General features: G+C 43.5%; 1 protein-coding gene across 5 annotated transcripts in view; it reads left to right on the top strand.

Annotated features, from left to right (window-relative positions):
* The first annotated feature begins 8,129 nt into the window (after window positions 1-8,129).
* Window positions 8,130-26,155, top strand: part of FAM169A (family with sequence similarity 169 member A) — a 54,603-nt gene continuing 36,577 nt past the window's right edge. The window contains exon 1 of one of the 5 annotated variants that reach the window (XM_084833469.1): window positions 8,130-8,316. Coding sequence is in view for 2 of the 5 variants with exons in the window: in XM_084833467.1 (XP_084689593.1) it covers window positions 15,927-16,097 (171 nt within the window). In the remaining 3 variants the exon portion in view is untranslated. Of the gene's footprint in view, window positions 8,317-15,805; window positions 16,098-16,645; window positions 16,789-26,155 lie in introns of those variants that run through there. The other 4 variants (XM_084833467.1, XM_084833468.1, XM_084833471.1 and 1 more) reach the window with 4 other exon arrangements.

Raw genomic sequence — 26,155 nt, forward strand, 5'->3', positions numbered from 1 at the left:
AAAGTGGGGAAGGTGGATTGGCCTTTGACCCTCAGTTTAAAGGACCAGGAGGGTAGCTGGCAACTGTCTCAGTGTTCTCTGTGCCCAATCCCACCCCCCTTTAAAATGTGAGAACAAATCCTCCTCACAGTTGAAAAAATGGGGGTGGGTAGGGGTGGAATTGGCTTGAGAGAAGCCAGTTGCGAACGGTAGCAACACAAATGCCTCACAACAGCACTCTGCTATTTTGTGACCGTTTTGGTTAGCTAAACAGTTTCTGAAGTTGTTTTATGTATGTTAATACATTAAGGGCACAATCCTACACCTGTTTAGACAGAAGAAAGGCCTACAACTCCCAACATGCCCCAGCCAGCCATGCTGGGAGTTGTAGGACTTTTTTCTGTCTAACCATGCATAGGATTGCATCTTAAATATATCTTTAAAGGCGTAAACCTGTGAAAAAATGTCATGGTTGAACAGGAGGGGCAAATGGGCTTAGGGGAAATGTGTCTCTGAGGCCAGTCCCCCCCCCCGACGATCCTTTAAACTGTTTTATTGTGCTGTTTTTAATTTGGATTTTATGTTTGTTGTATGTTGTCCTGGGAGCTTTTAGCTATAGGGTGAGTCTAAATTGTATGTATGTATGTATTTATGTATGTATGTATGTATAAATAAATCCCTCCTTGAAGCTTAAAGGATCTCTGGAAGGGTGAGGAATGGGCATTCCCTACAGAGGACACACTTCTCCTAAAAACAATTCCTACTTTCCCTTCAACTATTATTTTTTTCATGGGTCCTCACTTGTTATTGTTGTAATTTTCTAAACAGGAGGATTACAGAATCACAGGGCATGGAGAGAAGACTGTGCAACAAATGTGCGTTTAGTGTGGGAAAACACTGTGTGGATAATCGCCTTGGTGGATGATATGAGAGTGCTTTGGACAGGGGTGAATCCTCCTTCCTTGCTCTCCTCGACCTCTCAGTGTCTTTTGATACCATTGACCTGCGGCTGCTCACTTGTGGGGTGCCACAGGATTCCATCCTCTGCCTGATGCTATTTAACATCTATGTGAAGCCGCTGGGACTATCATCAGGAGATTTGGGGTGTGGTGTCATCAATATGCAGATGACACGCAGCTATACCTCTCATTTAAATCGTCTCCAAGGTTAGCTGCAGAATCCCTGTCCAAATGTCTGGAGACGGTGAGTGGCGGGATGGGGAAGAATAAGCTGAAACTGAACCCTGATAAGACCGGGGTACTTTTGGTGGGAGACAAGAGGAGGTTGGGGGATGTTGACTTGATGTTGAATGGGGTATGGCTACCCTTGAAAGACTTGTTCCGCAGCCTGGGGGTCATTTTAGACTCCCAGCTGTCCATGGAGGCTCAGGTGTCAGCTGTGAGCTGGACAGCGCTGTACCAACTCCATCTAATACGGAGGCTGCACCCCTATTTTCCCAACCATCTGCTCCCATCAGTAGTACACGTCCTGGTCTCCTCTCGTCTAGACTACTGTAATGCGCTCTACGTGGGGCTACCCTTGAAGACGGTTCAGAAGCTGCAATTGGTACAGAACACAGTGGCTTGCCTGATTAAAGGCAGCTGCCGGCGTGATCACATCACTCCGGTACTGAAGGAGTTGCACTGGTTACCAGTTGTTTTCCGGGCCAAATTCAAGGAGTTGTTTTTGACCTTTAAAACCCTATATGGTTCCAGCCCAGCCTATCTTAAGGAGCGCCTCCAGCAACACCAGACAGGCCGCTCAACAAGATCAGCCTCGGATGGCCTTCTCTCTGTCCCATCAGCCAGGACAGCTAGGCTGGTGAGGATGAGGGCCTTCTCTGTGGTGGTCCCCACTCTGTGGAGCTCCCTCCCTAAGGAACTCCACCTTGCCTCCTCTTTAATGAGCTTCCGCCACATATTAAAAACATGGTTATTCAGGCAGGCATTTGGGGTGGGTTAGGGTATTTTTACAAATATGTTTTAATGTAGAATTTTATTGTTCTAAAACTGTTGTATTACTGTACATCGCCCAGAGTGGCCGGGTGACTGGCCAGATGGGTGATTAAGAAAACAAACAAACAAACAAACAAACAAACAAATAAATGCATGCCTATGTGTGCTTCCAGATGGAGGACTACCATTAATAATCAAAAGGCATTGTGCAGTATTCCATTTTTTCTTCCTTAACATTTTTTTCTGGCAAGAAAAAAGATGGAAGTAGTGGTGGGAAAACACAGGAGAGCTACAAATGGAAGACATTTGGACATAGACACCCTCCATAACATTCCATGAATGAGGCAGTGTGATTGCACCATAAAAGCTTCATCTGCAAGCACTCAAAGTAAAAAGCATTTGAAATGGTTTTTGTGTGTGTGCCAAGGATGGAAGGTGCGGTCCTTCCCCACCTGGGGTGGGGTCACAGAAAAGGGGACAGGTGCACAATCTGCTGACCAACTTGATCATAGCAAGTAATTCACAAAAATGGAATTCTAAATCCCATAGACCACCTGATACAATGAGACACAACCCGTTTCTTATGAGTCAATCACTTTCGTTAATGAAATAATGATAAATTCATTTTTACATTCTGAGATGATGTTGCGTACTACGATTGCCTAGATCAGGGGCAGGGGATGTGTTGCTCTCCAGATGTTGTTGGGCTGCGATGCCCATCAACTCTAGCCAGCATTGCCAATAGTGAGGAATAGTGGGAGCTGCGGTCCAACAGCATCTGGAGGACAACATTTTCCCTATCCACGGTCTAGATTATGTAGTTGAATTGTGGCAGTTTACAGAAAGCTTCTGACTTAGAACTGTTGCCTAGGTGCCCTCTTCAAGCTCTGTTCTAAGCTCTAATTTTTAAAATTGCAGTGGGCCAAAAAATCATGTATTGCCTTAAGCGTCTTGGACAAAAAGTGGGATATAAATAAACAGGATAAAAGTAGAGTAGCAACGAACTGGGAAAACTCCAGTCTGGGCTGCTTCTCTTCCTTTAACACAGGGGTGTCCAACCTCAGACCTGTGGCCCAAATCTGGCCTGCGCAGGGTCCCAGCCTAGCCCGCCGGGGTTCCCCAGGTGGCCATGCCCCCTTCCTTGACTCCCACTTGTTTGTGGCTTCCTGGCTTTTGTGAGGAGTTTTTCCCCTAAGGTTTTGTTACCGGTAGTAAGAGCTTTAAACTAAACCATCCTGATATTTTTGATGTTTGGGCCCTGCCCCTTTTGCCTTTAGCTCCGCCCAACGCTGAAATACAGTCACCAGGAGCTTCTCTGAACTTGAATTCATCCCTTGGGCTGAAAGAGGTTTGACACCCTTGCTTTAACACTTACTAATATAATATTAATAAATAATAAATTAATATAATAATATAATATAATTATAATATAATTATAATATAATATATTTTATTTATTTATTTCATTTCATTTCATTTCATTTATATACCGCCCAATAGCCGAAGCTTTCTGGGTGGTTCACAAAAACTAAAACCAAACAACACACAATAAAACAATTTAAAATATATAGAACATTAAAACCACAATATAACAATACAACCACAATAAAACCTAGCAGCAGTACAGGAGTTTAAAATACAGATTTAAAACAGCAAAGATAAAAATTTAGAAAGCTAAAATGCCTGGGAAAATAAAAAGGTCTTCACCTGGCGCCGAAAGGAGTACAATGTAGGCGCCAGGCGAACCTCACTAGGGAGCTCATTCCAGAGCCGGGGTGCCACAACAGAAAAAGCCCTCCTCCTAGTAGCCACCCGCCTCACTTCCTTTGGCAGGGGCTCACGGAGAAGGGCCGCTGATGATGATCTTAAGGTCCGGGCAAGCACATATGGGAGGAGGCAATCCTTCAGGTAACCTGGCCCCAAGCCGTTAAGGGCTTTGAATGTTAACACCAGCACTTTGAATCGGGCCCGGAAATGGACTGGCAGCCAGTGCAGCTGGAAAAGTACTGGCGTAATATGAGCTTGCAGGCCAGTCCCTGTTAACAATCTTGCTGCCCTATTTTGAACCAGCTGAAGTGTCCGGACCGTTTTCAAAGGCAGCCCCACGTATAACGCATTGCAGTAATCCAGACGAGAAGTTATCAGAGCATGGATAACTGTAGCTAGGCTATCTCTGTCCAGATAAGGGCATAGTTGGTATACCAGCCTAAGCTGATAAAAAGTGCTCCGTGCCACTGAGTTCACCTGTGCCTCAAGTGACAGTTCTGGATCCAAGAGCACCCCCAAACTACGAACCTGATCCTTTAGGGGGAGTGCAACCCCCTCCAGAACAGGTTGAATATCACCTAGCCGGGCAGACAAACCACCCACTAACAGTACCTCCGTCTTGTCTGAATTGAGTTTCAGTTTATTAGCCCTCATCCAGTCCATTACCGTGCCCAGGCACTGATTCAGAACAGCCACTGCCTCACCTGGGTTTGATGAGAAAGAGAGGTAGAGCTGGGTGTCATCCGCATATTGATGGCACCTCAGCCCACACCTCCGGATAACCTCCCCCAGCGGTTTCATGTAGATGTTAAACAGCATGGGGGATAGAATAGAGCCCCGTGGAACCCCATGGCACAATTGCCATGGCACAGAGCAATAATCCCCCAGCACCACCTTCTGGAATCGGCCATCCAAGTAGGAGTGGAACCACTGTAGTGCAGTGCCTCCAACTCCCAACCCAGACAACCTATCCAGAAGGATACCATGGTCGATGGTATCGAAAGCCGCTGAGAGGTCCAGGAGAATCAACAGGGTCGCACTCCCCCTGTCCCTCTCCCGGCAGAGGTCATCCCACAGGGCGACCAAGGCAGTTTCCGTTCCAAAACCAGGCCTGAAGCCCGATTGAAATGGATCTAGATAATCCGTTTCATTCAAGAGTGCCTGGAGTTGTCCTACAACCACCCGCTCAAGCACCTTGCCCAGGAAGGGGATGTTGGCCACTGGCCTATAATTGTTAACATCCTCTGGGTCCAGGTTAGGCTTTTTCAGGAGTGGTCTAATTACTGCCTCTTTTAAAGCAGCAGGCACCACTCCTTCTCTCAAGGAGGAATTTACAACCTCCTGGACCCAGCCAGACAACCCCTCCTTGTTTGATTTAATAAGCCATGAAGGGCAAGGGTCAAGCACACAAGCGGTCGATCGGACTTGGCCAAGCACCTTGTCTGCATCCTCAGGCCTCAGTAACTGAAACTCATCCAATAAAACTGGACCAGACGGTGCTCTGAACGCCTCTACCAATGGAACTGCATTAATGGTGGTGTCCAATTCATGACGAATCTGAGCGACTTTATCCTCAAAGTGCCGCGCAAACTCGTCACAGCGTGCTACCGAGGGTTCCACCGTTTCTCTCCCTGGCCCAGAATGTAACAGGCCGCGAACCACTCGGAAAAGCTCCGCCGGACGACACTGAGAAGATGCAATGCTGGTGGAAAAGAACTGCCTCTTTGCCACCCTAACCTAGTTATTATAACTAGTTATATAAACTAAACCATCCTGATATTTTTGATGTTTGGGCCCTGCCCCTTTTGCCTTTAGCTCCGCCCAGTGCTGAAATACAGTCACCAGGAGCTTCTCTGAACTTGAATTCATCCGTTGGGCTGAAAGAGGTTTGACACCCTTGCTTTAACACTTACTAATATTTTCAGATCGAGCTACTATCAATATCTATTAATATCTCCAGATCAAGCGACTGATCATTTTCCAGTGCATTTCATGGCTATTTCTCCCCACCATTTACAATGTTTCCCCCTCCGTACCTTGTATATCTGCCAACAGAGGCTAATATCATGCAAACAATGAAGAGGGCTCTAATCCACAAAGTTTGCATCGCCATAAATCTGTATACAGACCACACAAGCATAGCAGGAGACCCCACCCTGTAGAAACTGCATCCAGAAAGCAGTGGTGGTGAAGATCAGCTGCTGGATAGGCTTTCAAAGGGACCTGGGAAGTGTTCATATTCACTCAGAGCCAATTCAAATTAATAAAAATCATCCCTGGTGTGTGGAGCATTCAAAGTATATTATTACTGGCTGTATAAAAATGGTTATCCAATAGCACCATCTTGCGGCCAGAATGGTTTTAAGCATGTGATGAATTTTGTAATCTTTTTGGCTTATTTGATCATGTACTGCAAATTGATATGGACATGAGAGGGGGCAATCGCACTACTGTTTCATGATGTGGCCAGCTTTATTTATTTGAAGCATTTATACCATGTTCTTCAGCTGGAAAGGCTCCCAGGGTGGTGTACAGATCACTAAAAACAAGATAGGCCCCGCAAATAGGCTTTAACCTGTACTGAATTTGCTGCAGGCATGCTCAGGCCTGATTTTGTATACATCGTCCTTGACTGGATTAGGCCGGTTTTATTTTTTCATCCCTCCCCAATCAGCTTGGAAACCAAATTCTTGCCTGAGAGATCAGCATCCATAATAAAAACTGTGACTGCCAGAAGTTACACCAGTTGAAATTCCCTCTTCTGCACAACTATTAAAGGCGCAGTAGCCCCACTCTCTTCTGAGTCTGGCCACCCTAATTGTCATGAGTTGACAGGGTTATGACAACAGCCACTTATGCATGTGGTTTTATGGACGACCATGCAGAGCCACTCAAACCTGCAGACAAGTAGCACATAGTCGTCTTTCCTAGCTTATTCAGCTTCAAACTTACATTGCGTGCCTGAATTCTCCTAACCTGGCTAATAACCCATGTTGTTGCTGTTATTATTTTTAAAAAGCATCCTCCTTGCATATAGAAAGAGATGGTGAGCCATTTGTATCTCTGGGCTGACACGACTGTGTATATGTGACAAAGTGTGTAGGGTGTGCAGCTGTGACAGAATTGGAAAGTGGCATATGCATAAATGGGATAAGGTGTGTGTGAGGGCTTAGCATACCTGTGGGAAAAGATAATAATAATAAATATGTCATGACATTACTCCGCCCCACAGAGAACAACAACAATCCCTCTTTTTCTGGCAGGGGTCTATTTGGATCATTTTAATAGCCTACTAATTATGATTGTAGAGTAAAAAACATCAAAAATCCACAGTTGGGCAATAAATTTATTAGGATCAACCAAAATTCCACAAAATTGGGCAAGTTTTCAATTTCCCCAGAACTTTTCTTCAGCCAAAAAGGGATTTTTTTCTCCATAATAGACAAACATGGTTACATTTACTTTGTTGTTATAGGGTAGGTTCTCAACTGACTAATTTGTGTAATAGTTCCTTTGTTTTGTCACAAGAATTAGGGAGGCATCTCCTTCCCCCCATGCATCTAGAGAGAATATTGTTAAGTAGTGAATAGTGCAGTGAAATAATTATATTACATAATGATCAGTAGTTGTGGAATGGCATCCCAGAGAGGCTCACCTGGTGCCTACACTGTAGTCTTATCAGCTCCAGGTGAAGACCTTTTTATTTTCCCAAGCTTCTTAGCCCTTTAGTTTTAAAAATTCTGTTAGTCCATTTTTAGATCTTTGCACTGCTGCTGGCTTTTGTCTTTGTTACTACTTTGGTTTTATGTTTTAAACATATAGTTTTAGATTATGTTTTACTATGTTACTGTATTTTATGGTTTTAATCTTTGTCTTTTAAACCACCCAGAGTGCTTTGTCTAATAGGGAGTATAGAAATGTAATAAATAACTAAATAAGTAGTTATTCATTCACATCCTTTACATATAGGCCAAACAGCTGCTTTCCTTACATATGGACTTCATAGAAAATAAACTCTGGAAGTATTTGGATATTATTCAGAACAATGTCATCATTAATACTCAGATGTGAAAATCCATTGTTTAAAACGGCATATGGAGACTGAAAATCATACATTTGATTTGACAGTATGAAAGTAGGCCTGACTAGGCCTTGTAAGTAGTTTGGTTCAGGCAAGGTGCCTCATAGGATTGAGAGTGAGTGAGTGTGTGTGTGTGTGTGTGTGTGTGTGACCTTGAGAAGGTAATTGTAACATGCTCATAAGCAAGAAATTCCTATCCACCAAAGTAACTCCCCCCTAAAGATAAGAAGGCTGGTGTGCTGATAAGACTGTTGCTGAGTACTAATTGGTTTCTGAGCATGCGTAGTGTACTTTCTTTGTTCTCCAACTTTCAGTCTGAATAAATACATCCTGTTTCTTTTATTTGGGAGAGAAACAGTTCTGTCTGTCTCTCCCACAGCTGTGATGTGGTTTAATAAATTTCTGACTGTTCAACCTAACCTGCCTTGGATATTTCCTTAACAATTTGGTGCCGTGACTTGGATCCCAAACACTGAGGAGAATCGAACCAATTTGGACTGCCATTCACTGAACATCCCAGAAGTGCACACCAAGGTAAGAGACCTTTTGAGATCTTGTAGTCTGGGACTCAGTGTGAGGCTGCCTGTGGGACGATTCTGCCTTGGCTGATGGGTACCGTTTTTAAAGAGACAGTCAGTAATTTAAGCACTTGGTAATTTTTTGTTTTTGTTTGTTGGGGGGCGGGTTACAGAGGTCTGTGGGGCATGGCGTCCCTTGAATGGGAGTTGCCTTTTGTGAATTGAGGAAAAGAATAGAATGAGAGTTGCCTGATATGAACTGAGGTAAAAAGGAACAGGGCAAATTATAGTCGCTGGAACCTTGTGTGAATAAGTGGGGTCGAATTCTTCGAAAGAAATTCCACAGCCCCAAAAGGGGCTTCAGTGTGCATGTACAAGAATTATGGACCCAAGACTTGCAAGTTTTGGACAAATGGAACTCAACCCATCCAAACAATTTCCCTTGATTGGGACCTTTGATTTGGATAGAATTGTGCATTTAAAGGGAGCCTTGGAATCTTGGGGTTCCAAGGTGGCACAGGGTCAATGAAAATTCACTATTTGATTGGTATGCTGAGACGTCAAAAAGGTCACCTAAGTCCCAGGGAGTGGAGTCTTAAGGACTCCCCCAAAAAACTGAAAGACCAGGTCAAATTTTAAAAATCAGAAAAGCCACAGAAATTTAGAGAAACAGTGATCACTTGTTAAAATCCTAATTGGGCTAGCTTGAACCAACTGATGTGAGTTATTTTGCCCCAAGAAGTGCACACTAGATTAAAGGAACAAGCAAATTGGCCAAATCAAGAACCAGCTAATTGTAATACTTTTGACACCAAGGAATAGTTCCTGAAATTTCTCCGCAGAAAACTAGTTAGGCTAAAAAAATCAATTGTAAACAAAAAAAAAGTGAGACTACAGCGGACTATATGGATCATCTAAATACATTTTTGAGAAACATTCTAGCATTGCTGCCACTTTTCTGTAGCCAAGTTGAGCATTAGAAAAATAAGTATCCCCACTAGCCTGGCTAGCAGATGGAAACAATTCACATCTCCGAGCTGCTTCCCCCTCCTCCCCCTCCTTCTCAAAACTTCTAAGACAGTCGAGAGGTTCGTAACTTTTCTTTCTATTGACCAGACACCTTTTGTGTAAACTTGGTTGCACTATCTTTGTTCCCTGACAGAGTATATTCAGATATTCCTGAGCCAATTTCCTAGTCTTCCGAAGCTGAATCTGCTTCCATTGTTCAAAAACAAGCATTGTTATAAAACAACTTGAGCTTCCTACATATTGCAATACTTTCTGTGTTTCTGCAGCCGCTGCCCTCCTTGTTCAAGCCTCTGAAAATATTGTGTTAAGTTTTCCTTTAACTCTTTGTGTACCTCACTCAGTAGCAGCTCTTCTACTTAAAACAAGGACTCAGCACCTATATCACTCACACCTCTTCAGGTATGAAATTTTGCTTCTCTCTAGCAGTCATATTCCAGTGCAACATTGTTGTTGTCGTTCAGTCGTGTCCGACTCTTCGTGACCCCATGGACCATAACATGCCAGGCCTTCCTGTCCTGCGCTCTTTCCCGGAGCGTGCTCAAGTCCATATTCATTGCATCAGTGATGCTATCTAGCCATCTCATCCTCTGCTGTCCCCTTCTCCTTTTGCCTTCAGTCTTTCCCAGCATCAGGGTCTTTTCCAGTTCCACTCTAAATCCTTCTTCTTTGCTGCCTGATCCTTCTGAACCACTGACTAATGTAGATTGTGTGTATTTTGTAGATGGGTTTTGTCAAAGAAATGCTGTAAAGATATGCTGTCTATACTTCCCATCCTGTAATAAAACAATTTTTTTTTGCCTAACTATACTTCTGCTTAAGTAGCAGAAATTTTTGCCCTTTCTAGGGCTACTGCTTTATTTCTTTCAGCAATAAACCAGTCTCCTGTGGGAACTTTTCAAGATGTTGCACAACTTCAAAATCAACCCAAAATGTTGAAAAAGAAAAGTGGGGATTGGCTGGTTGGTCTCAGTACACTGATCAATTGTAGCGCTCCCTGGATGGCCACCTGGTAGCTCCCGTGGTCCTTCTTCCCCACCTTGTAGTAGCAGATAAGAAGGATAGAATCAATTGACTCAGTCCCGTAAGGGGTGAAGGTGCCACAATGTTTTAGATTAAGCAAATTGCATAAATGAGAATAATGTGTTTAATGTACTCGGTAACGTTGTTTTTGCTTTTAGAGAAAATGTCTTTATATCTGTATTTGTGCCTATTGTTCCTGCCATGTGAGAGTGTGAGCCTTTTACTCTTAGTCATCAAATGCCTGTCCTTTGAGTCCGCTAGACAGATTGTCCTATATGCTACCTGAAAGCTACAACAGCAGCAGCTTCTCCCGTGTAAAAATCAAGATGCAATGACTGTGTGACTGGGAATAGAGAGTGAGTGTTGGCTGAAGACCATCTGCATGGTCATGTATTAGCTAATGTGTTTGAACATGTATTGTAGCGTAAGCTCAACCTTCTGTGTGTACCCGGAAGTGTTACTTCACAAAGAAGAAAATGCAGGCTAAACTGAATGTTTGTTGAGAGATGCTGCATGTGCTAGAATGATGCTGTCAAGACGAGAATGAGATTTTAAAGTGGTTTGAGGAAGCGTAAACCTTTATTGAAAGTCACTGGTGAGATATACTGGAACACTGAGGCAACAGTAGATTTGAAATCCTATATGTTGTGCATTGTTCCATTGTTGTGTTAGTTGTTATTTTCTTGCTTTGTCTTTTTGCTTTGTATGTAGCCTAGCATGCTTAATGATCTTAGATTTGTTTTAATTATTTAATAAACAACTGCATACAGAACCTGTGAGAATTCAAGAAGTGGAGTGTATTAGATTTAGTTTCTAATAGCAAGCAGTCAGGTGTGAATTTGCCCAGAATCATATGCAGTAATAATTCAGTAATCAATAGCACAAGTGCGCTTATTTGCTAAAGGTTTTTTGGGGGGCAATTTTCATGATTTTAGAGTTTGTTCTCATAGCTATATTAACATACAGTGAAAGCCATGCTTTTTGCTACTAACAGAAGCTAAAACAATGCACCATAATTGCTCTTCACACTGCGTACCTTCTGATAAGGGATGCTTCTTTCTGTACTGTGAGAAAACATATTTTGCTGCCAAAAGAGAAAGGCCTTGGTGAAGGGGGGGCAGCAGTGTATGTATTTTCTGTCAGTTTTCTAACGCAGTGAGACTTGCTCTATAGAGTCCTGAGTGTATTAGCGTGTTATTTGTTCTCCTCTGAAAAGGAGAAGGTGCACCTCCTGCTCAGAGAGCCAGCCCCAAAGTATGGAAAGCAGAGTGACTGAACAGAGAGTTAAGGGATGGATAACCTTTCTTTTAGCATACAAATATATTTCATTCAGATGAAGAAGTGTTGTTCTTTTAAATATGTCTTTTTTTAAATTACATTTATATCCCACCTTTTTTCCTCCTTAAGGAACCCAAGGCGGCATACATAATCCTCCTCCTCTCCATTTTATCCTCACAACAACAACCCTGTGAGGTAGGTTGGGCTGAGAGTCTGTGACTGGCCCAAAGTCACCCAATGAGCTTCCATGGCCAAGTGGGGACTAGAACCCAGGTCTCCCGACTCCTAGTCCAACACTCTAGCCACTACACCACATTGGCTCTTAGAAGTTGTGTGTACAAAGCTCTGCAAATTCAACAGCGTTTCCAGTGCCCCTACCACCCCTGGCCAGCAGGGCTGGTAGAAAAATAAGAATAAGGAGTCTTAAAGAACAAATTAGCCAAAATCTGTGCTAAAACTCAACTTAAATGGCCAGATGCTCTACCTTTGGCCCTGATAAACATACATGCCACTTCACACTGACAAACTGTGCTCAGTGCCCATGGGATCCTTATAAAGAAGCCCAATAGACTCCTGTCTTCAGCACCTATTAAAGAACATCTTACTAACTTGCACCTAAGTGATGAGACTGTGTTGAACTATTGCCAGGCATTAATGAATTGTGTGAAGGCTTTCCATTCACAGGTCAAAAAGCGCTTCTAGATGTTTCTATAATAGTGTCACAACCTGTTGCCTAGATACTGAGTCTACATCAAAGTCCATCAGAGGAAGTCTTCCCTTGAGCCTCACTGAAACAGACCCCATCAGGTGCTGTTGACCACTCACACTGCCTGAAGCTGCAAAGACAACCTACCTGGATCCCCGCATCCCACTGCAAGAAAGTGTTGCCACCTGGAGACGACGTGCCCCAGACCCAGACAACACTGGATGTGCCCTAACACAGAGTTCATCAGCCCTTTGTCATTTTGGACCCGGAAAGAGAAGAACATTTCTGGTTGCCCTTATAGTACTGGCTTGTTGCCCTTTTTCTTGCTATTATGTGAGATCTTAAACTTTTGGCACTTTGTCCTCCTCTGGTTTACAAAATAGCCACCTCTAAAGGCCCAGTAGTGAGCCAAGCACTTGCTTGAGGTGAGCATAAGCCTAGCAGTGAGCCTAGCTCCCATTAGTGAAGAAAGAGTTGTCTCAGCATCCACCAGAGGCACATTCTCATGATGCGGCCCACCTGCATCCTGCTTGACATCTTCAGTTGCATGAAAGCAAATAACACTTTCCTGAAAATAGTGAACCAGATTCAAACAGACTTGAACGCATCCAACTGCTAGATCGGCAGCCATGTGCCAGTCCATGCCCATAGAAGCACACCAATGATCCAAATCCCACTAAATCAGACTAAAATGATTAAACCCTATTACCTAGATCTACCAGAAACAGCCACCTAGCAAGATGTGCAATGTAATAAGCATAATTGTTTGTATTGTTCCATGTGATCATTGCTTTGATTAAATGTTGTATCAGATTCCTTACAAAAACTATACATAAAGCTGAACTGCACCAGATGGTCAGTAGAATGCAAAGAGAAATGTGAAGAGAGAGAGGTAAAGAGATTGAACAACGGATAACAGCACAAGTATAGATGGTGAGCCTGATAGGCTCAAAGGGGGGATTGGGAAAGTAGGCCTGACTAGGCCTTGTAATTGGTTTGATTCAGGCAAGGTGCCTCATGGGATTGAGAGAGAGAGTGTAGCCGCGTGACCATGAGAAGGTAATTGTAACTTGCTCATAAGCAAGAAATTCATATTCACCAAAGTAACTCATCTCTAAAGATAAGAAGGCCGCTGTGCTGATAAGACTGTTGCTGAGTACTAACTGGTTTCTGAGCGTGTGTAGTGTACTTTCTTTGTTCTCCAACTTTCAGTCTGAATAAATACATCCTGTTTCTTTTATTTGGGAGAGACACAGTTTTGTCTGTCTCTCCCATGGCCATGATGTGCTTTAATAAATTTCTGTTCAGCCTAACCTGCCTTGGATATTTCCTTAACAGCAAACTACACTTTGGAATCTATTGCATTAATGCTAATAGCATTAAAGAAAATATTGATTATTTATATCAATGAAGCCTTCCTAATCAGTTTATAAAGTAACAAATTCTTCTTTCTGAAGTGAAAAAATGGTACTACAGAAAGACAACAAAATGAAAATGATGGCAAAGTGTGATACATGTAGTACATGGAATAGAGGGCTTTTCTGTAAGCATCATTTATAGCTATTTACCTCTTAGATCAAAAGAGGGAAGGTGGTACTTAGTGCATTTTCATGAAATACACAGCTAAGGATAGAAGTATAAGGTTGGAAAGGACTTGCCTTCTGCTCTATAACAGGACCCCATTAACATATCTTTATTTAGTGAAATAGTAGGATTCCTAGATTTTTTGCTCTAATTATAATATATTCCACATTTTCAAGGAAGTGAAACGAAAGAAATAGAAAGCTTAGCCTAAAACAAATATGCAAACTAAGAACATAAGAGCCACCATGCTGGATCAGACCTATCTAGTCCAGCATTCTGTTCACACAGTGGCCAACCACATGCTCATGGGAAGCCCACAAAGAGGACATGAGTTCTCCCCCCCACCAGCAATTTGTTTACAGATGCATCATGATACTGCCTCTGATACTGCAGGTAATATATAGCCATCAGAACTTTTAGCCATTGATGACTCCGTGAGTTTGTTTAATCCCTATTTAAACCCATCCAAGTTGGTGGCCATCACTACATCTTGCAGTAGTGAATTCCATAGCTTAGCTATGCTGTGTGAAGAAGTACATCCTTTTATCTGTCCTGAATCTCCCACCAATCAGCTTCATTGAATGATCATGGGTTATAGTACTATGAAAGAGAGAGAAAACCTCTCCCTATCCACTTACTCCACACTATTTTTGTTTTATACAGCTCTATCATGTTTCCCCTTACTAGCCTTTTTTCTAAGCTAAACAGCCCCGAGAATGTTGTCAGTTTTCCTCATAGGTGTTGCTCCAGCCGCCATTTTCTGCACCTCAGTCTTTACAAGGAGGTACATAGGATAGATACTTTTAAACTTACAAGGGACCCACAGGAAATAATGTAGAGCACTTGATCCTATTTTTACAAAATCAGTGAAATGACACACAATATAAACAGCCCTATTGCTTGTAACTAAGGCTGAAATCCTGTGCATGCTTACTAGGGGGTAGCCCAGTTGAATGCTCTGGGATTTGCCTTACTTCTGAGTAAACATGTGGAAATCAGCCGGTAAGCCCCACTGGTTCCATAGAACATAGCCAGCATGCATTGATTACAGGAATAGTGGGAGTAAGCCCCACGCACCTGAGTTGTATTACTTCTGCATAATCATGTTTAGGATTGCGGGGCTGAACAATATGTAAAAGTAATCAGTTCTACACATCTTTACTGGAATATATAATTTACAGAACTCAGTCAAAAGCCTCCATTCCAGGAGCCTAGATTCTTTCTCATTAAATAAAAATGAGACTTTTTCCTCTGAGTAATCTTATCTATACCAGCGTTGTGGATTGTTAGAATACAAAGGAATGATTAACAACCATTAACACCAGCACTTACCCTTTATTTTTGTAATTGCAACACCATATCCATCTTTCCCAAAACCCCACACTATGGTTTTTGTTTTTACATGGCTGAAAGAATATCCTCAAGGATATCCTCCACCCTCCTTTATTCACAGGCTTTCCATCCTCCCAATCCATTTTGATGCATTTTCTTTTACACGTTAAAATACAAAGGCCAGGCACTGTCATTAATATTAATCCCTCTACTGTAAACAAAACAGAGGATGCAATGCTGCCCTCTCAAGATCTCCCTGTCTTTTTTCTGCATCACTTTGTTCTTTTGCTGCCTGCACATCACCGGTACCAGTCAGTCATATTGTTCTCTCGACTATTTGCAGCCATTGCTGGAGAACACTGCAGCAACGCATCCGGATTTTATTTTATTTTAACCCATCCTTTCCCTTCATTTTGCATTCATAACCCGTTCACCCAGCTGGGCTTTCGTTGGAGCACTACAGAAGAATGGCTTGGATTGATTTTTGGGCATAAGGTCTAGTTTGCCCCCAGATTTCTTTTGTGGCAGCAGCAGCGTCTTGCCGGCTGGGAGCTGCACTGAGGAGCGAGAGCAACAACAGAGCCTGGAGTGGGCGCAGCTGAAGGCTCCAGACGTTGCAGAATGAGTGCGTCAGAAAGAGAGAGAGGAGAGGGGAGCACCGAAGGGGAGGGACGGCGATGATGAGATCAGGCGCCTGGCGGCGGCGGCAGCACCGGCGACGAGAGGAGCGGAAGGTGAGCCTAGGTGGACCCCTAGCCCGCGCAGCCCCTCTCCAGCCACGACCACCACCCGCTGCCCATTTTGCGGAACCTTCCCTTGCAGCCCCAGAGGAGACAGATTTGGCCGAGGTGAGTGAACGAATGACATCGGGGCTGTGGAGGACGTGGGGCAGCTTCGGGCTGATGACAACCTGCTGGTGCGGCTGCCGATGCTTGCCCCCCCCCGTAATCTAAGGCCTGCCTCAGAGGCTGGTGAGCATCACATCTCCCAGGCGAAGGGAGGCTGAATTCTCAGTCGTTGCTAGGAATCCGGGCGTGCGAGAAGTGCGATGGGGCCCTGAGCTTCCTCCTCGGCCGCGTTTTTCTCGACGTGTAGACCAGGTGGGTGGGGGGCGCCAGCCGCTCGCATGTGCCCTTTATTTTCTGCGCGCGCCGACCCCCCCCCCCGGTGTTCTTTAGGCCTTTCTGCGTCTGCCAGGTAGCTGTGTGTATGCGCACAGATGCGCACTCGAGACTTGGAAGACGTTGCGCGCCCCAGAGATTCCTCTGGGCGCCGCGGCCTGGGCTGCCGACCCTCCTCTCCAAACGATCACTGCGCGTGTTTGCTTCAGGCCCCTCACTCCCCCCCCCCCGCCCATGCCCTCGAGAGATTTGCCTGGCACGCCCACTTCTCCATTGAGCGATTTCTCCGGCTGGCGTCAGAAGACGGCGTGCGCGCGGAGCCTGTTCACACCGGCCTCAGCTGGGGGGAATGAATTAAATCCGCTCTCCGGGGGAGCAGCCACGGCCCGAGGGCGGCGCCGGGTTAATCAGACGAAAGGTAGTTCGGGGGGGGGGGGAGAGGGGGTGTATGATCGGCCACGCGATCCCGCGAAGCTCTGGACTCGCCCAGTTTCGCGTTTCTGTTCTTGTGCTTTGGCGACAATCCCTCCCTTTTCTTCTAGCGTTGCCATGTTGTGTAGGCCGGGACTTGTGGTGGTGCCTGTTTATTCCACAGAGTTCCCTTAAAGCTTGTGGTGGAATGATAGACTCCTGTCTTTCGAAATGCTGTGCAGGATGTATAATATATTTAAATGGTAGGGGATTGTGTGGTTTGCTTTTTCTTGGTGAATTGTTCACGTGAAGGCTTTAGGTAGGGGCATGTTGGGAGTTGTAGGGCTCCCCTCCCCGTCTAAACATGCACAGGATTGCCCCCTCAACAAGTTGCCTTTGAAATTGGGTGGCCTCTTACCACACTTACCTGATAGTCTAGTTCCATGCATGCACCCATTGGGTTCAATTGTATTAATTCCCAGGCAAGCGTGAGTGGAATTGCAGGCTACATTTAGGCAAATTATGATCAGGAGTGAAGGCAATGTCCCTCCCCGTGATTCTTAGGGCATCTCTACACCAGCCTAAAATCCTGCATTTAAAACGGGGCTTTCTGCTTCTGTTTTAAATGGAGGATCACAACAATTCCCATTTTCATGTTCTTCCGTTTCCCCTCCCCCCTCCCCGTATCTGAATCTTCCATTATCTTTCATTGATCTCGCTCCTCTTCTTTCCGCTTTTCCTCTTTTCACGGAGGAAACAAGCGGAACACAGCGGGGTAATTTGATAGCTGGGATGTATTTAAAAATGGAGCAAAGGGCATTTAGTGCAGGAGACGCCTTGAATGACCACGGTGTCATGTAAAGAGCTCGCAAACTTCCATGAAGGAGCAATCTCAATCGCAGGATAAAAGCTCAGTGTGAAGGAGCCCTTAGGGTCTGGCTATCCAAGGAACTGCCTGTCTTGCAATGAACCTGCCTTGGTATTAAGATCTGAAGGAGAAGCCCTTTGGAGGACACCAGTACCTGCAGGGGCCCATTTGTTGGGCATACATGAAAGGACTTTCCCCTCTGTTGCCCCCAAACTATGGCGTGCACTTCCTCAAGAACTACGATTGGCCCCCCACTCTATTGGCCTTTAGAAAGGGTGGAAAGATACAGCTTTTCAATTTGACCTTTTAAAATGTATAGTTTATAACATATTTTTACTCTTTTCAATGTTTTTATTGATGTAAAGTTTTATTGTTCTAAATTTCTGTGCACTGCATTGATGACGTTTTAGCAGATAAAGTGGTATATAAATAATAATAATAATAATAATAATTGTTATACTTGGAGTGTGAGATGGAGGCTTTCAAAGGTGGTCTAGGCTCTTGAGCCTTGCGTGTGCATTTATGTTATTTTGTCTTTGTTGCAGTGCTGTCTGCCATAATTGAGGGATCTCATACCTTTTCCTCTAGTCATGTACTTTTTCATACCATGTTGCCTTTGCTCGTGTTGTAAATTGAGGTGCGTTACTAAAAACTGGTTTGCTGGTGAACCCCACATCAGTTTGCATTTGTACATCTCAGTGTGATGGAGAGCACCATGCAGGGACATGATCTATTAAGAATGTGTGTCCAAAGCTGCCCTCTCTGAGCTTTTCCAGTTAGTGTGCTCTATATGCTATATTGCGAAGAGAAAACTCTCTGGAAAAGACCCTGATGCTGGGAAAGACTGAAGGCAAAAGGAAAAGGGGACGGCAGAGGATGAGATGGCTAGATAGCATCACCGATGCAATGAATATGAACTTGAGCACGCTCCGGGAGAGAGCGCAGGACAGGAAGGCTTGGCGTGCTATGGTCTATGGGGTCACGAAGAGTCAGACACGATTGAACGACTGAACAACATATGCTATATACACTATATCTCTAATGCTGGGAGACTTGTGCTTCCATCCCTTGGATTGATGTCAAGGGGGACAAACGATCTGTTCACATTTTTAAAAAAAGTTATATAAAATCTGTTCCAAAAGGATCTTTAAAACCACACTTTGGCTCACATGTCTTCTACATTCCTCCTGCCATCCCCTTAATCAAATTGCTCCAGATAAAATCATTTGTTTTGCATTTTGTGTCAAACTTGGGGAGCCTCATACATTTCTTTGCCTTGGGAGTCATCTGTTTGACCATGTCAAACAACTTCTCAATTTTTAGAATTTAAAAGAGAATTCTGCAACAATCAGGAATGTAATTCTAAACATATTTACATGAAAATGTACCCTCCGGACTTTGGTGGGACCTTAGTACATACAGATTGACTTAACACAGGGGCCTTGGCTGTTTTAAACTGCAACATTGTGAATCATTGCAGTGGAATGATGGCCTGTCCTCTTGTACTTTAGCACCATGCGTGTTGATAGTGTTGTTGATCACATAGCACCAACTGCTAACGCAAATTTTAAAGCATCCAAGTGGTATTAAGAGTAAGGGCTTAAATAAGTATAATATCTCCTTAAAACTACAGTGAATTAGCAGAACTTGAGTTCTCTGAATTTCTTCTTGATCCTCGTTCTGATTCAAGTCTGCATCAGATTGCGAGCTTTGTTTTTTCCTTTTTGCATGAAAATCCATGCGTATTTTCATGCATATTTTTCCAAATGTGTGCATCAGTTTTGTGTGTTTTTGAAATGTTCGCATACTTCTCCCATTGATTAAAGCATAGTTGTGTGCATTTTTCAAAAGTATTTTTTCATGCGTGTTTTTCAAATGTTCGGTTGCTGTCAAACACATTGTTTTTGGTCTCCGAATCACGCTGCAAGCTCGGAAATGTATGACCACAGATGGTGTCCGAGTCTGTGTTTGATCCAGACGGTGCGAACTGGGTAAATCCTGATTTTAAAAAAAGAACTGAAATGAATTTCTCGTACTTGAAACAGAAGATGGAAGCTCCAAGGTGGAACTCTTTCCTCCTCCCACTGAGTATCTCCAGCTGGCATAAAGAAGGGAAAGGTATATATGTTCGTATGCAAAAGTCGTGGCCATAGCTCAGTGGAAGGAGAATATGCTTCACATGCAGGAAGAAGGTCCCATGTTCAATCCTCAGCATCTCCAGGTAGGGCTTGGAAAGAATCCTGCATGAAACCCTGGAAATCAGCTGCCAGTCATTATCGACAGTACTTGGGCTAGATGGACAAATGATGTGACTCGGTATAAGGCAGCTTCCTATGTTCTACACCTGGTCTACTCTGCTTTTTATCATCTAAAATACCAGAACGTGCATTATAGAATGTGCAGAGCCACTGACTAATGTATGGCATTTTCTCTTTAATGGCAACCCAGCTCTTGAATAAATCTTTTAAGGAAATATTGGTGAGTTCTTTTAATCTCTCATCCCCAAATCCTTTTTGCTAACTTTGGAATCCATGCTAAGTTTGACTGAAGTAGCATTTTTGACTCTTTCTTTCATTTCTTTTTTTGATACAATAATTTTATTTTTTATAAAAAGAAAAACAACATAAACACAATACACATACACTAAAATATCTCTTAAGATTGTAAGATATCTACCTTTGGCTCCCCTTACACAACAAATGCTTATTATTCTCTACTTCTTATCTTAGTTGTATATCATACATTGAGTTCACAGACATCATCTGATTTCTCTCCTAATTTTTGACCATCTCAAAGTTCAAAATCCACGTGCATAAATATAATTTTTCTCTATTTCTTGTACAAATTCTATAAAAGGTTTCCAATCTAACATAAATTTAGTTATTGATCCTTCTTTAATTATAATAAGTTTTGCCATCTCTGCCAGTTCCATCATTTTCACGATCCACTCGCTCACAATTGGTATTGTTTTATTCTTCCACTTTTGTGTATACAGTAATCTTGCAGCCGTTGTCATGTAGAGAAAGAGGGTTCCCCTCTTCTCCTTTACGTGTTTATCTATTAGACCCAATAAAAAAGTTGTTCAGTTGTTAAGTTGTGTCTGACACTTTGTGACCCCATGGACCATAGCACGCCAGGCCAATAAAAAAGTACCTGGCTTTAATTTTATAGGACACTTCCTTTCATTTCTGAAGAACTCAAACCTCTTCATTCAAAATTATGTCTGTAGCCTTGGATATGATGAGCGGAATCGAAATACTTACCCTAGAAGAATTCTTTCCATGTTGCCCTTATCCACTATAAAATTCCTGCATGTTGCAAATGATTTTGAGGCATGTTCTAGGGTGCATTCTCAGTTTGTATGGGCATGCCAGAGAGGCCTATTAGGCGTGGAGATATGAAGGTATTAACCCCCCCAATAAATAAATTCAGGGGGAGAATGTTTTTCTGAAGACTTTCCCTGCCCCATTTTTCCAATAGAAACTTGGAGAACACTGAAAATCCTCTATGGAATATTTTCTCTTTTGGAGTGAGCAAAATGCTTCTTAAGACAAGCTTTTACTTCCTCAAAATGTCGAGTAAGAAAATTGTCTTACATACAGACCTACAGCATTAGAGAAAAATAATTCCTGTGTCTACTGTAGTTATATTGTTCGTTGTTCAGTCGTTCAGTTGTGTCCGACTCTTCGTGACCCCATGGACCATAGCACGCCAGGCCTTCCTGTCCTGCGCTCTCTCCCGCAGTGTGCTCAAGTCCATATTAATTGCATCAGTGATGATATCTAGCCATCTCATCCTCTTCCGTCCCCTTCTCCTTTTGCCTTCAGTCTTTCCCAGCATCAGGGTCTTTTCCAGAGAGTTTTCTCTTTGCATTAGGTGGCCAAAATATTTGAGCTTCAGCTTCAGTATCTGTCCTTCCAATGAGCAGTCAGGGTTGATTTCCTTTAGGATGGACTGATTTGACCTCCTTGCAGTCCAGGGGACTCGTAAGAGTCTTCTCCAGCACCACAGTTCGAAAGCATCCATTCTTCGGTGCTCAGCCATAATCCAGCTCCCACAGCCATATGTTACTACTGGGAAAACCATAGCTTTGATTAGACGGACCTTTGTCAGCAAGGTGCTGTCTCTGCTTCTTACTATGCTGTCTAGGTGTGCCATAGCTTTCCTCCCCAGGAGCAAGCGTCTTTTGATTTCATGGCTACAGTCACCATCTGCGGTGATTGGAGCCCAAGGAAATACAATCTGTCACTTCTTCCATTTCTTCCCCTTCCATATGCCAGGAAGTGATGGGGCCAGATGCCATGATCTTTGTTTTTTTAATGTTGAGTTTCAAACCAGCTTTTGTACTCTCCTCTTTCACCCTCAACAAGAGGCTCTTGAGATCCTCTTCGCTTTCTGCCATTAGGGTGGTATCATCTGCGTATCTGAGGTTGTTGATAATTCTCCTGGCAATCTTAATTCCGACCTGTGATTCATCCAACCCGGCGTTTCTCATGATGTACTCTGCATATAAGTTAAATAAGCAGGGCGACAATATGCAGCCTTGTCGTACTCCTTTCCCAATTTTGAACCAATCAGTTATTCCATGTCTGGTTCTTACTGTTGCTTCTTGACCCTCGTACAGGTTTCTCAGAAGACAGGTAAGGTGGTCTGGTACCCCCATCTCTTTCAGAATTTGCCACAGTTTGTTGTGATCCACACAATCAAAGGCTTTAGTGTAGTCAATGAAGCAGAAATAGACGTTATTCTGGAATTCTCTTGCTTTCTCCATGATCCAGTGAATGTTGGCGATTTGATCTCTAGTTCCTCTGCCTCTTTGAAACCCAGCTTGTACTTCCGGTAATTTTCGGTTCGCATACGGCTGAAGCCTAGCTTGTAGGATTTTGAGCATAACCTTGCTGGTATGTGAAATGAGCGCAATTGTACGGTAGTTTGAACACTCTTTGGCATTGCCCTTCTTTGGAAGTGGAATGTAAACTGACCTTTTGCAGTCTTGTGGCCACTGTTGAGTGTTCCAAATGTGTTGGCATATTGAGTGCAGCACTTTAACAGCAACATCTTTTAGGATCTTAAATAGCTCAGCTGGAATACTGTCCATATATATATATACAATATGTATATACTGTAGATATATACGACACTCAAATCCAAGATGCATTTCTGCATCTCGAGGGTAGAACAAGCATATAGGGCCTTCGTTGTGTCTGAATTGCTCTCGCCTTCTTCTGATGATGGTTTATTTTGGCTGAAGATACCAGCTAGAAGATCCTGCATTTTCTCTTCTTTTGAACTGGCTCCTTACTTGTGGTTGACCGTTCCACTTTTCCCCTCCAACAGGCTGATACAGATACCTTGAAGCAGTTTGACTCTTTTTCTGCTGTTGGTATATTTGCAATTTTGCTTGTACAAAACTAAGGTATTCATTCTCTTGAGGTTGCAATCCTATACACACTTACCTTGGAGTAAGCTCCAACTAACAGAGGGGGTCTTTTTTCTGAATAAACATGCATAGGATGGCTCTGTAAACGTCATAATTTCCAAATTATTTTTTAAAATTTAATTTCTTATTAAAAGTATGCATAAACCTCCCTTCATCCTTATGGAGACGAGGGCATTATCACCAATACATATGACTATAAATAGTCATAGAAACACAGAATAGTACAATATTATATGCTGACTAAATTATAAATTATTCATTTTATGTTAAAGCAGTAAAATAAGGAAGTACATATTTGCATATATTTCAAATTTAACCAACATTTCTGTATTTTCCCCTTAAAAACAACCAGACAGACAGTTTTTTTCCTTTGACTTCAAAATCTCTGGAAGCTCTACATCTCTCACTAGGCCAGCAGTACTGATTAGGGGTGTCCAGAACAAGGCTGACATCAAGAGTAGGCATGATTGGGCACCTGTCGAAGGCCCACACCTCAGCAGGGGTCCACTGACAAGAGTCCCTGGGAGTTGCTGCTCCTCTTCACTGTTGCAGCCCGATTGTTCACCTGCCTCTTGCTTTGGCCCAGGCAGTGGTGGTGGTGAGAAGGAGGAGCAGGAGATGCCAGTGTCTACTTGCTCACTGGCTCTCTGCCTGCCAAGCAAGCATGTGTGGATGATGAGGAGGAGGAGGAGGAGGAGGAGCAATAGCAGGTAACGATAATGTTAATGAGAAAATAGACTCACTGAGGGAAGGGGGCCATTGAAGGTATCTTGCCAAAGGGCCCTAAAAAGGTGGAGCTGGCACTGACGCAGAACAGTAATTTTCAGCTTCTTTCACTGACCCAGCGTTAGCCCCAACACGCCTTGCAGGAACCCATTTAATCTTCTGACCGTATATGTATATGGCAGTAGTGCTGCTGTTGCCACTCGCCTTAGATCAGGCAGGAACTCAGTCGTGTGTCTTGACCCACCAGTTGAAGACTGGTAACTTGGAACACTCCTGCTCTCCTTCTGCCTCCTGTTGCAAGGAAGATCAGTATTGGTGAACAAGCTGGCCACCAGTCGTTATGTGACGGAGCCCCTGCTGGTCTGCCTTGGAACTCTGGAGTTTTGCAGAACTCTATAAATGATTGAGCTAGAGAACCAAGCTGATCATTAGGAAGTGTGAACTGATTTGCCTTTAGAGCAGGTGTGCAGACCCTCTGGCCCACGGGCCACCCCAGTGTGGCCTCTTGGGGTTCCTCCAGGGAGTGGGGCATAGGCTCCAAGCCCCGCCCCCTGGAGGAATACCCTCAGAGGTCATCCCCTTGCTGCTGTCTCCAGTCTCCCTGTGCATGGGCAAGTGCCAACTCCCCTCATCCCCTCTGCTACCTCCGATCCAGCCCCCTACCTCAAAACAGTTCTGCACTCCTGTCTTATGGGTCTGGCAGAATTATGTTGACAAGGGTCTTACGATTTGTGTTTCTTGATTCATAATTCATAATGCATTATTTAGAGTTATCTTCAATAAGTTTATACTCTATATCCTAAGTATTACTTTTTAGAAAACTTCTGTAGCATAAGCTGTCTGACCACATTAAATCCCCAAGCTCGGAGTGTATTTGTTGTAGTGAGTATTCTCTTATTTTTTCTAATCTCCCTTTGTCCAGTTTCTATTGTGTAGGGAGCAAAAATGGCTTTAAAACATTGTGTAACAGAGGTACCCCATGCCTGCCTTACATGGCTGCCAGAATAGCAAGCATTTTGTAAACTGTTTATTTAGCAGCTTTGTGAATTCTAACAACTAGAAGGAGATGGGTGTTTGGTGCAAAATCTACAAAGCTTGTACATGTAAGACAGTTGCATTACAGAAAGGAGGCTGTTTATACCTGAAAAATAATCTATAGAAGTTGAAATAAATAAAAGGGATTCCTTGCAAATGTGATTATCAGTTGGATCCTAAATATGCTCCCTAAAGATTCTTCTAGATTTCATTGGAACTGGCTGGGGAATGCTGCGTGTTGTAGGACTTTTTTTTCTGCCTAAGCCTGCATAGGATTGCATCCTAAACTGATTGACTGGTCCCCTATCATGTAATCAGGAAACGTAATTGCGTCCAATCCCTAGAGCAGATTTGTAGTTGGACAAAGACACAGGCATGGAGCCTAAAATAAGTTAATTTAAGGAAATTCATGGAAGAAAAGTTTGTCACCCCCCCTGCAAAAAAGCTTCTGCGGAGGGTTGGGGCACCCTCCTGAACAATGTGAGATGGAATGTGGGGTCTGCTGAGGGAGCGGGCATTGGCCAAACCACCACTGAGCAATTGCCAGATTTTAGGTAATGCTTCCTTCCCCTAGCAGCCCTCCACATCCCGCCCCATATTGTTCAGGAGGGCCCCCACTGACACCCCAGAGAGTCCCTTCAGGGGTTTCAGGCAGCTGCAGAGGTGGGGGGACGATAAACTATCCTTCTGTGAACTTGCTTAGGTTAACCTACCTTAGGATTGAAGTTACAGTTTTAAAAATAAAGAAAAATATGCATACGGCACTGAAAAATGAATTAAAAGTTCTTTGGGCTGCCTGCCTAAAGCATGGAAAAAAGAGGGACAAGAGTTGCAGCTGAACCAGCATTTGGTTTGCTGGTATGTCTGTCTGTCTCAGTCAGACTGTGAACTTGGGAGGAAGCCAGGCTCACCCTGTGGTTGAGGAATGTGCTCTGAGCTCTCTTTATATTCTCTCTTCCCTTTGTTTTAGGTCCTCATTAAAAGTGTTTGACAAAAATCAGCCGCTCACACATGTGTGAATTCTTTGGGGAAAACAAGAATTGCCAAGCTTTCTTAAAGTGTTGGGGGATGGAATAGAATGGGGCTGCTGTCTGCTAAATGTTAATTGCCGATGATGTGTAAGATGGGAAAGACCCAATTTGGGAATATGTAGGGTGGCAATGAGGACAATATTTGTTTTTTGGTGACTGCAACCAGTAGTATATTTGAGCTGCAGTAGCTCAGGGTTTTTCTGGACAGTCTTGTTCTCCAGTGATTGAATAGTGGTGGCTGTTTTAGCTGCTGTTATCCCTGCAAGTTTATTTT

The sequence above is a fragment of the Heloderma suspectum genome, chromosome 2 (assembly GCF_057233095.1).
Source record: "Heloderma suspectum isolate Gila_16-S chromosome 2, 16-S_ref, whole genome shotgun sequence".
NCBI classification, from domain to species: domain Eukaryota; kingdom Metazoa; phylum Chordata; class Lepidosauria; order Squamata; family Helodermatidae; genus Heloderma; species Heloderma suspectum.